Source organism: Procambarus clarkii, chromosome 93, assembly GCF_040958095.1.
Source record: "Procambarus clarkii isolate CNS0578487 chromosome 93, FALCON_Pclarkii_2.0, whole genome shotgun sequence".
NCBI classification, from domain to species: Eukaryota; Metazoa; Arthropoda; class Malacostraca; order Decapoda; family Cambaridae; genus Procambarus; species Procambarus clarkii.
This window is the reverse complement of record NC_091242.1, coordinates 807,332-824,635: the sequence shown is the minus strand read 5'-3', so window position 1 is coordinate 824,635 and position 17,304 is coordinate 807,332. Positions and strand designations below refer to the sequence as shown.

The window sequence follows — 17,304 nt, the reverse complement described above, 5'->3', positions numbered from 1 at the left end:
TTGCAGGCATAAAGCCAAAATTTAAGGATACAGAATAAAATACATTATTAGGTTATTTTGTGATACATTTTTGGATCAAATTATTTTACAGGTACAATGCACAAATCTTATATACTATATAAATTTGTTTAATCTAAAAATATATCTATAACAAAGATTAAAGTTTATTATACCATGACAACTGCATGGCGCCTTAAAGTTACATTTTTTTTCTCAACTACTTTCCCTCTCCTGTCGGCAGTTCTTCTCTTTTTTGATTCTTTAAATGATTCTTGCTTCTTCTTCTTCTTTTTCACTGCAAGATGTGGATTAATAGCACGCTGTTGGTGGTCCTGTGCACGCCTCTCCCATCTTTTCTTGGAAAGTACAACCTGTGCGGCAGTAAAGTAACGAGTGTAAGTTTCTAGACCAACACACTCCTTCACTAGTGCTGCAACTTCTTGGGTCCTTGCAGCAAGAGACTTAGGAACATGCTCATCAGATAATTCACGAACAAGATGCTTTACCATGTAAGTAAGAAGAGTTGGTGCTTTTACTATGTCTCCAGCTGCAACAACCAGACCAGCCATAAGGTTTAACAATGCTTCACGCACTACAGTATAATCCTTCCCACTCTTTTGCAGCTCTTCATAAGCCATGTCACCAACACGACGGATGACCCACACTGCACTAGGGACAATGGTCTCTTTCCCTGAAGATTGGTTTTCATTCCTAATATTTTCACTCTCACCTTCAGCAGTACTCTCTTTTTTAGATTTTAGTACCAATGACACTTTACATGAATGGCGAACAAGATATATGAGGTTCCTGATGACAGTAAGTGATAACTGCATCACAAGAGGAATGCCAGCTGAAGCTTGTGTTCGCAAAAGTTCACAAAGGTCTAATACAAGGGAGCGTGCTCGTTCAGTTGAAACAGCAAGTGAGGGTGATGACTCACCCTCTATGGGGTGTGCAGCTAATAGATGACCTATCAAGCCAGCAGCACTTAGTCTCACCTGTATATGTGGGTACTGTAAATGAGCCTGCACAAAGTCCCACATACATTCATTAACATGTTTATTCCATTCTGTATGACTTAAGAAAGTGCTTACAAGTTTGGTCAGCACTTCCAGAAGAGCAGATAAAGTGGTATCAATTTGTCGAAGATGGACATCCATGTCCACCTCATCAAATTCATCCTGTTCATTGCTAATACCAAGCTGAGTACGGTACCTTGATGGACTAATAAGCTTGATTATTTGTGGAGTGACACATGACAAAAGACTATTTGGTAGTTGTTTAACAGGTATGTCAAGAAAGGCATTTAGAGCTTTAGAAGCCAATTGTATACCTATTAATTCTGATGCAGCATTTCCATCATTCTCTTCTAAAAGCTTCATACACAACTCAATTAACATTTCTTTCCTTTGGGATCTCTGAAAGAGTGTCTTCAAAGCTTTATGCAACAAAAACAAGTTTTCTTTAGATTCATCTTTCAACATCTGTTCGGATAATTTGAACCATAAACTTGTTTCCATTGCCTTGCTAAACACTTTAATGGGAAAGTTGGCAATAATAGCATTGATCATAGTTGTGGCAGATAACCGACCCTCCTCATGTGTATATGATACATTACCAAGAAAATACAGTACATTTGCTTCCACACGTTTTGGCTTCATCGGATATGTGAGAAGGTATGTATAGTAAGTGATACGTGCTTGCTGCAATGCATATTGCCGACCACATGTAATACTCATTTCTCGGACATGTTTCATCAACTCGTGCAATTCAGGAGCATCTATCTTTCTTGCAACAATAGCCTGGAGAACAATAAAAGCTGTCTGTTGCTGACTACGGTCTTCAAGATTTCCTTCTACATACTGTAACAGCACACGCACCTCTTCTTCATTCAACAAATAAAATTCAACTGTTTTAAGAATTAAAGCCAAGGTCTTAAAAGAAAACTGAACAAGATCATAGATCTTTCCCTTAGCAAGCTCTGGAGAAGAAAATTTGTCCAAGATTATAAACATCTGTGCACAAATATTTTTCAATTCCTTCTGCAGAGTAAGAAGGGGAAATTTAACTATACAAGTAACACACTTCAGTGCTTGTAAACTCACTTCAGGATATTCAGAATTTATACAGCGTGCCAGCACTGAGACATATGGCTCCAACAGCTTCTGGTGCTCAAGCTCTTTTGGAATTAGTTTTTCCTTCTTCATTAAATTACAGAGGAGATGTAATGCAAATTCAATTAGTACATGAGCAGTTGCCTTCATGGACGTTTTGGGGTTAAGCCTTGTTCTCTTTGGCTCAGGTTGAAGCAGGAATGAGTCTGCTCTTTGAATACCTTTCTTATTTGCTAGTTTCCCAAGAGTCTTGTCAGTTGTTATTTCAGTTAATTTTTCATTTAAAATTCCATATATGAAAATGGATTTATGAGTAATAGATATATTTTCATTCTTCTCCAGTCCCTTAGCAATTTCAGTCAAGCATCTAGTCATTTTATTAACTACTTTCTTGTCTTGTGTATCAGCTAACACATCCTTTAGTGGCAGAATAATATCTCTAAGGCGGTCTGCTGATATGAATTCAGCTGTAAAGCATAAGATATCATAGCCTTTATCACTTCGTGCTTCTTTTACCTTACTGGTTATCTGAATGACTTGTTTCTCCTCTGCTTGCAAACCAAGAATATCTTCTTTGCAAATATTGACCATCTGTGCCATGCATGCATCCACATCCTTTGGGGTCAGAACTGGGCGTAGCTGAGACAACACTGAATGCAAGGTGTAAACCAATACATGTGCTTGAAAACCGCTGGTGAGGATACTTTGTAAATCATTTACCAACCAAGGAAGATATCTCCCACCTAGTTCAACCATAATTTTTACAAGCATATTGCGAGACTCTTCCCGAATACTTTCTGCTTTGGATTTTAAGAAAGTAATCATTTTCATAAGTACGTTATTAACATTGGCATTAAGTACTTTTCTGGGTAGTTTCTTGAGGAGTTTTATTAATGCAAATGCAAGAGGGATACGTTTAATATCTTCATCTTCAGGATATCTACTTTTGTTAAGTTTGTGTTCTGTTTCTGCTTTCGTTTTAGCAGCCAGGGTACTCTGAATCTGTGGAATGATGGTGTTAACGAGTGTACAATAGATCTTCTGTGGTTTACTTACGGAGTCCTCAACGATTCTCATTGAATGATCATCCTCTCCATCCTCTTCAACACTTTCTCCTACTTCAGACATATTTTGTTCATTTTTTTGCACACTTTGTGAGGCACTATCATATTTCACCGATTTCTTCTTCATAGCAATATCAAGCTCTTCAACATCCTCATGAAAGCCATTAAGTACAGCATCTAAAAGTCTTACTCCAAGCTTGAGATGCTTGAGATCTTCTTTGAACAACACACTCAAGTAGTTTCGTAACATTTTTTGGTACGGATGCCAAGGTAGGAGTTTAGCAAATGCTCCAATGCAATTTACCGAGCTAGATATCAAATAATCCTCTTTCGCATACATATCTTTGAATAGATATGATGTTACCAATGGCATTAGGAAATCTGTGACAGTTTGAGTTGTAAACGAAAGGGTGCCGTTGTTTAATGCATCTGCTAGCTTTCCCAAAGCTCGGGCTCGTCTGTGTCTCTGAATGTGCCCCATGTTGCTAAAGAAATCAGAGTCTTCATCAATTTCATCTGCGAGTTTATAAAGATCCTTTAGTGTGTCTATATATTCATGGCATTTGTGTACCATTAGGCGAAGAACTGATATAATTTCTATCCTCACAACTTCCTTTTCACTTTGAAGACCAAGTTTTATCAGTGGCAGGAATCTATCAACCATGAGTTGTTTGAATTCAGAAGGATGAGTTGGCTGCAGTCGAGCAAGCATGTCAGTTACTTCATTTAAACAAACACTTGACAAGTCTCTCAAAGATGAGTCTTCTACATGACATATTACAAACATATTATTGTACAACAAAAGCTGACAAAAGTCTACATCAACTTTATTAAGACACTGTTGAGTTTTGCAATACTCAGTCAATTGCTGGTATCGACTTAGTCGTCGTTCAAAATCAATTTCTTCAACCATTTTAGGGTTCCAAGAATTAAGATCAGCTGCTGCATCTGCAAGTGTCTTGTAATCTGGATTAGTCATGGCTATAGCAGTAATGGCCTGACAGAGGGCATCTCGTGCTTCACGGCTCTTCAGGCAACCAAGCTGAGTAACAAGTGGCCTCAAATATTGAATTGAACTGTCAATTACAGGCAAGAGGTAAGAGCAAGTTATAAGTAGCTGACATATCTTATCTTCCTTTTTAATATGTTTTTTTACGATAAGTGGTATAATAAGACTCAACAAGTCATTACTGATGTCCTTATTTGTGAGCCACTCTGTCAATTTTGTTAGAATAGTGAGGTCCCGATGCGTTACACATCGGCCTTTACCTAATTTGGAGATCATGACTTTCATGCTTTGCAAAAGGCTATCCAGGTGAGGCACAAGCAGTGCCGAACCATAATTCTGTTGATATTTGCCATCCCGTGAATCCAGTTTTGTAACAGGTACAACATGAGAACTTAAGGGAAGGGGCTCCACAGTCTTCTCTCCTTCTTTATTTGTAGCACTGTAATCTTCAAGTGTGAGCAATTTTTCCATAATGTTCAAAATAACAGCAGTTACTGAGTCACTACATTTTTCATGGTTTAACAACTTCACAAGATATGGTAGTGGAGTCAGTGAGGAGTCGTCTTTATGACATTTAGCAAACAAAGGAAAAAATCTAGGGTTTTCAGCCCAACACTGAAAGAGACCTAAAAGAGGCGTTGGTGTGGAGATTCCTTCATCTGGGAGGCGTTTTAGGTTTGGCCAAACAGCTGCTTGGAATACTGCATCAATTTCTTCCAGTGACCAGTGGTAGTCTCTAAACTGCTGGAAAAATGCCAGGAGTCTCTTCTGTGCTTGTTGTCGTAGGTGCTTAAGAAAAGAAATGTTGCGTTCATTTATTTCGGCACGTTGTTCTAGTAGTAATGACACCAGGTTAACTATATAAAGTATAATTTTCAACAAGAAAGGAATCTGATCCGTTAATATATTTCCAATCTTTTCTATTATATTTTCAAGTGTGGTGAGTGCTCCTTGCAGTCTACTAAGAGGTACAACTTTTGTTATGTCAAGGTTCTGACAGCATCGGTTCACCACATCTAGGGCAGTGCCATTTAGATGACTCATCAGTACATCGAAAGATAGCTCAAGGAAAGAATTTAGTTCAGATTCTCTTGCACCAGCCAAAAACCTAAGCACAACAGATTTTCGTACTGAAATCTTAGCCTTGCCAGAACTATTAGAGCCAGTTTTGAAATGCATTTTGCCATACAGAATCCTCATAAGGAAGGGCATTAAATCATTGCGGTGGTCATCCTGTACGCATTGCTCTGATCCATCAATGCTGAAAAGGGTTAGAGCATTTTTAAATGACTTGTCATCTAAAATTTTGCACAAACTTTCCTTATATGGTGTGAGATAGGGGTGATTATATGCCATTATGCAATCAAGGGCTAATTTCTGAAGTGCAGGTGATGGATGACTTAAGAATTCTTTATACATTTTTTCTAACTTCTTTGTCTGAAACAACATTCGTGGGTTGTGAAACTGTGAAAAAACTGTTAATTGTTCACAGAGTGATTTAATGGGTGCCCTTCTTGGAGTTGAATGATCTATTTTATTTTCTTCATAACTCTTCTCTACATTCTGATGAAAACTTGCATCTCTCAATGCAGAGTTACTAAGGTCTTCACTGGTGACTGCAGTGTTCGAAATGCTTCTGACACAAAGATTTTGTGTTGGAGCCACAGTAAAGTCTGCAGGGAATAGTTCCTCTTCAAGAAAATTAAAAAACAAAGGTACAAGATCCCTACTTTTTGCTTCACAGATATCAGGGAACTTTTTCATTGCTCTCCAGAGTAAGTCTCTGTAATTTAAATAATCTGGTTTCAGTGGTAAATTTTTAAAACCATGGTGAGTTGATACATTTTGAACAACATTAAGAAGGATCTCATTTTCAAAGAAAAGATCTTCCTGAGGGTCTACTGTCTTCCCTTGTAGTACCTGGCTGGTATTATAAGAAGCTATCTTTAGTCTTGAGAACCAGAGTGGCCAAAACATGTCAGTTTTTAGACTGTGGGCATAGCTTGATATTCCTTGTAGAACTGAATTCCAAACATCTTTATAATTAATATACAACTGTCCAAGCAACAATAATAGAGGAGCCTGATCAAACGTTCCACATATAGGACGATGGTACACTACGTGATCAGCATCAACCATAGACAAGTAGCGTAAGCGATCCTTGTAAGCCCAAGGTGTCACTTCCACACATTCTGCCTTCAGCATAATTTGGAACATGTTTTCAACAATTCCCATATTCTCTGGTGGTGGTGGTAAGGTAACTGGGAATAATGAAAATATATGAGTAACCAATAAACGAACTTGAGGGTTGGCCGAGCACAAAGCTGGTGCAAGAATATAATAAATATCCTTAAAAAATATTTCATTCATGATGTCAGAATCATTCTCTGAGGATGCAACAGTAAAATGCAAATCTATTGCCTTGAGGATATAGACATTCTCTCTATATTGTTGCTTTACCTTTAAAACTTCTAATATCTGATATTGGCTTAAGCTGGCCAGAAAATCTTCACCGGTTAATGTATGCAACATCACCTCGATCAAAGCTGCTACTAAAAACAAAATCTTCCTACTATTCAAATTGATGTTATATTTAATATTTAAGTCAATAGTAAGATTTGGAGCCTCAGTCTCTGATTTTCCTTTCTTTTTTGCAGCTACAGTTTTATCATCATCAATAACTTTCTCAGTCTTATCATTTAATATTTCAATCGCATCACTGAGAATCCAAGTAAGGTATGGAGTCACATCTTGGTAGTCCAGGGGTGACACATGTGGCAAACACAACAAGCACAACAGCAACTCTTCTAAATTTGATAGATCTTCCATTAGCCCTTTGCTTAACCTGTTTTCAATTAATGATGGAATGTCCTTCTCACAAACGCCCTTAACAGGTGAAAGCGTACGCGAGAAATCCAGTGGGTATTTTCTCCACGAGTCCAGATCCATTCCTGTGCTGCATGGTGGTTGCTTATGCTGCACAAGAAATGCAAGCATGGACAGCACTTCTTTGTCAATATCTTCCACTTCACTAGTTCTTACCAAATTGTTCAGGTAATGCAATACCAGTGGTAAGATCTCTGTGTCAAATCTTATATGATCAACTAGCTGCTTTATAGCATTGAATTTAACCACATGAGAGTAATGAGAACTTAAAAGTTCTGATACTACATCTTTAAGAGTTGAGCTAGTAATCTGATGATGAGATGACAGAAGCAAGATGCTAAAAATATTGAAAACAGTACCACCAACACTGTCTGGAAGAGAAATTTGAACCATAGTTTTGCACTGATTTAAGGCATCAGAAACATCAACCAGAAGTACACCATGTTTGTAACTCACTAAAACCTCTATCACTTGTAAGACAGCATGAAGATGATGCCAGGAGTTTCCAGGCAAATGCGCACTGGGAACCAATAATTGTATGCTTCTCCATAATGTAGGCCATACCATGGTAGCATCCTCCTGCCACAATGTCTGCCACTTGGTATGCTTATTTGGGTGTTGGGCTGTGATGTGACCAGCAACAATTTTAAGTGCATAGGCGATAGTTTCCAGGGCTGAACTCGTTGGTATGTCTTCATCTCCCAAAAGGTCAAGTAATGAAGATAATATCTGAGGAGTTACACTTTGTAAACGTTGGGCTACATCAGATTTTATTAATGCAGCAATAAGTCTTCCTAAACCTTGCACCTGACTTTCATCTTTCTTTAATTTCCTAAATGCTATGGCCAAAAAGCTGTTCCTTTTGGGAATTTTCCGTATGAGAAATGCGAGACTCTGGGCAGCAAGCTCATTGATATACCATGGATGTGCCTTTGAAAGTAAAGTTGCATACTGATGAACATGATATAATTCATAGAGGTCATCACGAAGATACTTTTGTAAAACTACAAATAATGATACAATACAGAGAAACACAGACTCTATCTGTTCAGGGTCCTTAGTTGAAAGTTGTGAAACCAGTCTTGGTAAAAATTCATAAAAGTGATGCTGGTAGAACTCTTGAGGAATGTCATTTGCAAAGGCTACCAAAAGGTCTAGAAGTGCCTGCAAAGCCAGAGAGTTTGGTGTGGCCAAATGGTCGGCCAGGCATTTAGCAACATGCTTTTCTTGATGAACCAGTTGAACTGTAGTCTGAATGTCTCCACCCAGGTCATTCTGAAATGCCTGTAAAAAATATATGGTTAGCTTTCTAGTACATGCACACTATAAAGTTAATTAAAAAATTCAACATACGTATGATTCAACTGCATATGAACAATCTAGACAGGTATCCCCGGGCCAGCACAGTTATCTTTAAGTAAGTAAGTACAGTTGGTGCTTACCTATCAATGACTACAGGAGGTGAGATCTATCTCTTTATGTCCCTCCTCCTAGCCATTTATACCTGGCATTCTAATTATCTATCTCAACATTAATGTTCTCATTATATATATTTTTAAGTTGTGGATGGAATTGGCTTCAACTACAGCACCAACTACTGCTTCAACTACAGCACCAGCACTTTGTTTCCTGTCATTCAAGTACTCCCATACCCAGTCCAATGCCTTTCCTGTTATCCCCACTTCTCTCACCATCTTGTGTATTAGTTTTTGTGAAGAACTGTATTAAAAGATTTTTTGCCAGTCTAGAAAGAAGCACTCTACCCATCCTTCCTCTTATTTTGTGGACACTGTCATAGGATTCAGTCAAGTTTGTTAAGCATGATTTTCCCTCTTTGAAGTGATGTTGTGCCACATCAAATTTACTCTCTTAATCCTTTTTTTCTGATGTCTTTTTCTAGATTCTTGCATGGAATGCATGTTAATGACACAGTCTATAGTTTAGTATTTCATGTGTCCCCTTTCTTGAATACTGGAACTATATTTGCCTTTTTCCAGGTTTCCATTAGCAATCCCATCTCTAGTGTAATGCTGAACACTACAGTTAATGGGTAACACAAGATTCCTGCAGCTTCTTTCAGTAACCATGGTGATATATGGTCCATTCCTACTGCTTTTGTTACATCCAGTTCCTCCAGGTGTCTTCTTACCTCTTCTATATTAACTTTAATTCTGTCAAGTGTTGTTTCTGGTTGTCTGCTTTCACCCTATTCTTCACCCATTTTTGCAGCTCTACCCCTTTATTTGCAATGTTATTGGCATTTGTGTACCAATTTTTTTATACCACTCATTTCTACTCGGCTGCTTAGTTTCTTCCCGGGGGGGGGGGGGGGGGGGAGAACAAATTCTTACCTTTAGGCTAGTCCCATTCTGGAGGGTGGCATTTATGATTTTTATTCTTGTTCAAGAGTTTTGGTCACTCTCTTTTCCCTGATCTTTTTCCTCGCCAGAGTGATTCTATGACTTATTGGTATACTTCAATCTTAATGTCTAAGGGTAAAGTTGCCAGTCTTTGGACACTTTAAAGCTTGGTCCACTCACATACCACCAAGCTTACATTCTACAAAACTGTTCATACATGCTGCCTGTACTGTAATACAGTAATAAAAGATGTACTCTCTACAGCATAATGTACCTGGAAAGCTTCGGTGAGATTGACTTCTCTGCATTTCAGAAGGGTTTGGAAAAAGATGGTGACACTCTCGCCATCTTCGGTTTGTGGACGCTGTAGAAGGAATTTCCTAGCACTAACTTTGAGATTTCTTACTTTCTCTCCAAACCCTCGGAAAGTAAAGGTGTTTGTAGATTTGTGGGCTTGTCGTTGGGGTTTTTCCTTCATTTTGGCTCTGAAAAAGAAACAGAAAAATTTAATGTCCTTCTTATATTTTGAAACCAATTTGCTATACAATATACACTTCAGACTTTTCAAATATTAATACAAGGTACAAACTTTTTGAGTGGTAAATACCTGTCACTAAACCTGTATAAAATATGAAATTAACACTTACAATATGCAGGTTGATTTTAAGAATACAGTACTGTACAGTACTGTAATACAAATGGATAGTTTGCCCTGCACAGAACACTGATACAGTAAGTATTAACACACGGCAAGCTGTTTAAGGCAGAATAATGAATATACTATAGTAATTTCTTGCCATTTACCAACAAAAAATACAATTTTATAGTTTTCTGTTTGGAAAATACCAAAGAAAGTGCAATATTTTCTAAAGCAAAACGTCCTCTGCAGACAGAATCAAGGTCCAGGAAGGGCTGAACTGATGCCAAACACAGCCTACAACATATACTTGGTTTTTAAACTTGAGTCAAAAGTGTGTTGTATGAACAAGCAAGTAAGCAATAGATGGGGTGAGAGTCGCTATGAAAAAATTTAAAGCAGTTGTATCCTTTTTCTCCGATAAGATATATTTCCTGTTATGCACTGACAATAACGAATATATCTCTGTCTTTTTGCTGACATATAATATTTTAGGCTTCATTAGCGTATCTTTGTAAATTACACAATATATCAGCCAGTGCCTAGGCTTCTGCACGCCATGATCGACAAGCTACTGGATGTGATTGTAAAACACATGTGTCTTCACTTGAGCTTTAAATATGTCAATGGTAAACTACTTAAAATAAGGCTTATATTTCTATCTTTCCTGAGACATATAAAACATTTACGTTTATTGACATATTTACATGAAATATAGATTGGTCTGAGAGAGTATTGCTCCATCAATCGATCTGTGCAGGGTCGGAGCTCAGCCATTATAAAAATATATGTATCTTCGCTAGTTTGAAATATGCTTTTGGTAAGGTATTTAAAATGCAGCTTATAGTTCTATCTTTCTTGTGACATATAAAACACTTAAGTTCATTAACACTTTCGCGCTTTAGTTTAGAGATAACTCGTCGCCGTTTTTTCTTACGATTCCGCATAACTGCCTACTTTTCTCGTCCATCGAAAAAATATTTCTATAAATTCCATTTTTTAACCGAAATGGATGGGGATACTTTTGTTTTGTAGAGAATTTATTTGCGATTTTTTTGGTACCAGAATGAATATTATATCACATAAACTTCTATGAGTAAAAAAAAAAATACACAAAGTATGTTTGGGGGTGTGGCGAGCGTGTGGCAGTGGGTTCCCTTTAGCCGTTGATATATCCAACACGTGGGAAATATTTGTATGTGTTATGTATATGTCTGTGTAGGGAATTTTACTGCGATCACTGTCATACAAATTATAAAATGTTTCAACAAGTATAAACATGACAAACATCAAACGAACGAAAACAATGCGTTCGTTTCTGCCGCGAACGCATACTGAGCGACGTGGTTCTATATTTGGCGCTTCTCTTACACATGCTTTGTACAAATGTTATACAGTTCATCTTATAGAAAATTTTATTGCGAACACATTGGTATAAAAAAGAAATACGTACATAGAAAAGTAGGGTCAGGAAACGTATAAACTTTCCAAGCATGATTTCCCCCTGTGTTTTCGCTAGTGCGCTCGCGGCTAACTACTCTCCACTTCACACACTCTTGCGGGTGGGCAATTACCTATATTAAACATTCATATGCATATGTCCGTGTAGAGAATTTTATTGCGATTCCAATGATACCAAAATTAGCAATGTAGGACAACTGTAGGCTTCGCAACCATTAAGAGAGTGGAAACATTTTGTTGCTGTTTGGCGCTCTCGGCGAGTGATCTGCATAGTTTTTTATTTGGTGTTGATACTCCTTATGCTTGGGCGGCATTTTATAGGTATGCTCTTATAGACAATTTCATTGCGAACACAGTGATACCAAATTTAAATATGTGCGCCTTCAATTATTGTCAGGACAGTCAAAAGAGTGTACACTTTTCGGTCTTACCGCGTAGGCGCGCGAAGTGCCGAAAGCATCTGGGGTATTTTTTTTTTTGAGCGCCGAGGCGCGAAAGTGTTAATGTATCTGCATGAAATAATTATTGTTTTGAGATAAATATTCTGAGTTCTTAGCCCAATTAGCGAAGAAAATTGCAACTTTAATACAACTACATATATCTTCAGTTTTACTTAAAATATTTTTTTGGGTAGAAGTTTTACATGTAGATTATGTTTCTGTCTTTCTCCCGATATATAAATAATTGTTGTTTACCAAGTTATCAAGATGTTTTCAACAATTTTCTTCGAGCGTTCATTTATTCCAACATGGTTGCATATTTATGGAATACGATACATGGGTTGACCCAACTGATACTTGGGTCAGATTCCAATATGGTGTCAGACAAATTCACTACAGCTCAGCCAAGAGTTAAGAGTAACCTGGCATCGACCTACCTGATTTACCACGCAGATTCTGCATCTAGCCTGGCAACACAGTCCACAGTGTCCTAATTACATCTCACCATACTATAGCCTATTACAAATATACTGTTGATTGCTAGTGTGTTTACTGTTCTTCTGTCAGGGTAGTCTTTATTATTCTTTCCTATAGCTCATGGTAGGCCTTATCCACTTGTTTTCACTGGAATACGACCTTCTGTGGGTATAGTCGAATTATCTACATTGCTGTTAACTTATAAAATGTGGGGAAAACCATTTTAACCATAAGAGGGAATATGGTCAAATCATACACAAGCATTTACACAATGCTTGCTTTTAACTGTCAAAACCAATACACATAGGTTAGGATGCATTAGTTTGGGTTAGGCTGTGTTAGACTTGGCTAAGTTAGTTAGGTTAGTAGGTTTTAAATGACACTGGCAAACCCTCTTGTATTTGACGTGATTTGTATTTCACTTAAAAGTCGGTAAGCTTCTTCCCCCTCAACCTTGAGTATGAGCAAGTGTTCTCTCATCACTTGAAATTCCCCTTCTTAAATTATGGTCCTTTACCTCCCAATATACCTATAATACACAAAGGATTAAGCGATTGAATTAGGTAAACTCGGGTAAGGTGATTAAAATATAACCCACGAAAATGTTAGTTGTCTGGAGTTGCACGTCAGGTCAGGTTAGACTACTTACACTGGGCACGCAGTAAACCCTTGGCACAGGTCATGACCCAAGTCTCATACAACACGCGGGCAAGGCACAGCTCGATGATCAGTACAAGACAAAATATTAACCAAATACAACAAAGAAACGAGCACGTGTAGAAGGCTGAGTGAGGGAGCATCGGTATAAATGTTTGTTGTGGTGGGGCTACGGGCCCCAGCGACCACTCGTATAAATACTCTTATTTATTAATTTTTTTTAAACAAAATATATTTTATTTACTAGAATTTTGATGTGCACATTTAATACATGCATAATAGTACATTGGATAGCTACAAAATAATTAATATGAATAAAAATCATGGTTGGAAATATTCATTAATTTACCTACGGGCCACTCTAGTGGCCTCGACGAGGACAGTTAGCCAGCGGCTTGGCAATGGTCGTCTCCTTTGTCCTGATAATTTTATCTATTTAGATATTAAATTGCAGCAGGATAGGCGATTCCATGAGCATATAACCTATGAGTGAATTAAGGAAACATCTGTTTTCTGTTCTAAATTGTGGCTTGTTAAGCTTGAAACTTTTGCTCCTTGTTCTTATTACATCACATCTGACCTTTTGAAGTTGTCTAGATTAATATACCCTAGGTCGTTCAATATTTTAAAAGTTTTGATGATTTAGAGTGAATTGTAGATTTACATTGATGGGTACATGAAACTATAAAACTTAAGCACACGACTGACCTTTCCCCTTCCCCAGGATGCAACCTACATTTTAATCACTTATAACTACGTTCTGTAGAAAGACGCGACGATGCTGAGGGAGTGACGTCGAGAGGTCCTCTGATATGGGTGATGATGGGTTTGAGGCAGCTTCAGGTGGTTGAAGCCTGTTAGGTTTATCTAGGCCTCCAACTCCCCTATCCCAATGACTGACCTTTCCTAAAATACAACCCACAATAGTTATCTAACTCCCAGATACTTCAATTGCTAGATTAGCAGAGGCATCAGGTGAAAACAAATGCCCAAACGTCTCCGTCCTACAGGATTTGAACCCGGGACCTTTCATTCGGTCTTGAACAGGGCTGTACTGTTCCTTAATTAAGCTAAGTAATTTACATTCGTGATGATCTAGTTGCAAAGATTCTTTCAATTTGCTTGAAATTTGAACTTGCTTAGGTGTATTTACAGTACTGTAGTTAATATAGCGTCATTTAGGTTAAGTAAGAAATTTGCAAGCTGTGCAAGCTTAAGTTATAGACATTGTGTGAACAATTAACCACTGCACTGCACAAAGCGCCTTTAGGCGCTCTGAGATTTGTGCTTTTTGTTTTTTAATTAGGCTATATTTTAATATTTTTAAATGTTTTCATTACTCTTTCTGTTTTGAAATGGAAATAGTTGACTTTGGAAACATTTTGACATGAACTTTACCTGAACAATTATAAAAATAACAGAAATATATCCTTGAGAATTGCACCAAGACATTTTTGCTGAAAATGGGTGAGCAGTGCAAGGGTTAATGGGTAAATTTGGAATACTTGCATAGCTAGGATTTGGGGTAATGTTATTCTGGGACAAAAAATGCGTCTTAAACATGTCTTGAGTATTTTTCAGTTACATGTCGCTGATATATATTTTAACAGTTTTGCCAACAAAGTTTACATTTAATCAGATACAAATTAGCAGATGGCGTAAACGTCACTATGTCGTTATAGTCAAGCCAAAGCCTAGCAGTAGTAACATCTAGAACAAGCAGTAATATGCTTAGTAGCTAGTATGATCAAAGATGTAAGTGCTAGTGTAGATTTGTCTCTAGATTATTAGGTTTTGTTTGGAGCTCTGTATATTACTGCCCTCAGACTGATTAGGAAACATATTCAATGATCAGTTAAAATATATAACAAGTTGTAGAAATATACAAAATATACTTAGAATTGTTTTATTTGTAAAATGTCACTGGGATGAATGCTATTTTGTGGTATTTTTTGTAAAAATAATTTGTTAAAATGCACTGTATATATTGTATACATGCATTCATACAGAAAAAAGTAAAGAATTGGTAAAAATAAATATTCACTTTGACTTTGCTAAAACAGCATATGCTAACCAAATTAACTTACTTCACAAATTAAAGGACATAGCCTATCATAATTATTTTTAGACAAGCCCCAAGGACACAGTAACGTCCTGTTTCAGGTGTAGCACGACGGAGGACGGAGTGCTCAAAGGCAGAACTTTTGGCCCCACGTAGTCCAGGGTTATACTAGACTCCTTCAAGCGCATATGCTTTGGCTAACTCCAACATTTCTGTCATGTATCTACAGGCCAATGGCACAGAATCCAGTACACAGACTGTGATGCCATCATTATTTATTTTATTTCTGTACTTTGCTTCAGTCACAAGCATGTTACAGTGTTCTTAAGATATTTAATGTAAACAGGGATGAGTTACAAATAATGTAAAATTTGGATCTATATACAGTACTGTATACAATATAATGACAACATACTGGAGCAAAGATAGGAAATAAGAAATTTTTATTTTCAAACAATGCACCTTTTCCTTTATTTTTCTTCAGCTTAATCCATTTTCCATTAAGTACATCCATTGCACTTTAATCCATTTTCTTGCTAGTCTACTCATTCTTACATATTTGATTTTTAGTTTCTCATTCTTCTTGAGAAACTACACATGACTTGCACCAATACAATTGTGCCTGTAACTCTAAATAGTTTTTTGATGCTTCCTGAACAAGACATTGTCACAATCACTCTAACATCTAATTGCCTACACAGAACTGAGTACACATTCGTTCATGTATTGCATTTAATAAGTGTTGGCTCCTAGTTTCGAACCTAATCATAGCCCAATAAGATCATGTAGATATTCCTGAATGAAAACATAATAAATATATTATGACTGGAGACCTACAGCTGGAAATACTGTACAACTCAAACTTAAGGTGTATAGTGAATATTAAAATAATAATGATACAATTATTATATTAACGATATAAGAGCACTCTACTAATTTAATTTATTTTTGGAAAAATTACATTCAGTATTGAATAAACCACTTTATTTTCATAAACTATTAAATATATAAAATGTTTGAAAAACACTAAATATTACTGTACATGGTATATGCCATTATGTGCCATGTAGTATTAAGAAATCTTCACACAAAACTAAACTACCTTCACTACCATTCTTTTTCAACACAATACCTAGTTAGTATAAAAGTATTTAAATTAGATACAGTATATTCAATTACCCCAAATTATGAATTTCAAGGAAATACCTTTCAAATATTCTAATAAATCTTATTTTAATTTTTTTTAATTTTCTAAACTATTTCAGCGAGAAACCTATTTCCTTACATTGTTAGTATTACTGTACATGGTATTGTATAGAAAGTTCAATATTGCATTCATACAACATTGCAACAAAATATTACTATTTAATGATAAGCCTTGTTTATTCCAGTGTCTGAATACTGTTTGTTTCTGCCACAAAATATACTTATTGATACTTAAATGGCTTTTGCAGTTCCATGAAATTGACATCTATTTCTTGTACTGTAATTTCAATATTAAGATTAATATGAATATTTTACTAAACATTATAGACTACAGATATAAAATGTAAAAATATTTTTTTTTTAGTACAGTAGAAAAAAATTCAGTCTCCTTGATTTAAATCATAATACACTACTGTAAATATTTTTTGGCAATGAGAAATATTCACAATATGCAAAGCCAAAAATTAAATGAGAACTAAAAAAATTAGCCCCTTTATGATACATAATCCAGGTTGGTTAAGTAATGTCCAAAGACAAAATGCTCTTTAAAAATACAACCAACAGCATCAGCACTACATATTTCTTAACATAAAAACTGACAAGGAAAATAGAATATATTGTACTGTAGAAACAAAATATATAAAATGGTTAAAAATACACGAGTAAATGATTACTATTAGGGGGTGCCATAGGCACAGAGAACACTGTATAAACATCAGAGATTCTCTGTTGTTCACCATACTCCCAGCGAGTGTAAGAAATATTTCAGGAACAACTATAGACATTTTCAAGAGAAAATTAGATAGTTTTCTTCAAGAAGTGCCGGACTAATCAGGCTCTAGTGGATACGTTGGCCTGTTGGACCAATCTCTCAGAACCCCATCAAGCAGATAAACTATGGTTAAAGATGCACTGCAGTTCTTCTATTAAT

At 36.5% G+C, this 17,304-nt stretch overlaps 1 protein-coding gene across 2 annotated transcripts; it reads right to left on the bottom strand.

Moving 5' to 3' along the window:
- Window positions 1–44: 44 nt before the first annotated feature.
- Window positions 45–13,273, bottom strand: LOC138359754 (small subunit processome component 20 homolog). 2 transcript variants are annotated; one of them, XM_069319412.1, is made up of 4 exons: window positions 13,098–13,273; window positions 12,409–12,610; window positions 9,708–9,918; window positions 45–8,357 (listed from the first exon to the last, which is right to left on the bottom strand). In XM_069319412.1, exons 3-4 carry the CDS (start codon window positions 9,909–9,911, stop codon window positions 168–170), a joined length of 8,394 nt encoding a protein of 2,797 aa, XP_069175513.1. In that variant the 5' UTR covers window positions 9,912–9,918; window positions 12,409–12,610; window positions 13,098–13,273; the 3' UTR covers window positions 45–167. The 2 variants fall into 2 exon arrangements, with proteins under 2 accessions (XP_069175513.1, XP_069175512.1); XM_069319411.1 differs by lacking the exon at window positions 12,409–12,610.
- Between the last annotated feature and the right edge of the window lie 4,031 nt (window positions 13,274–17,304).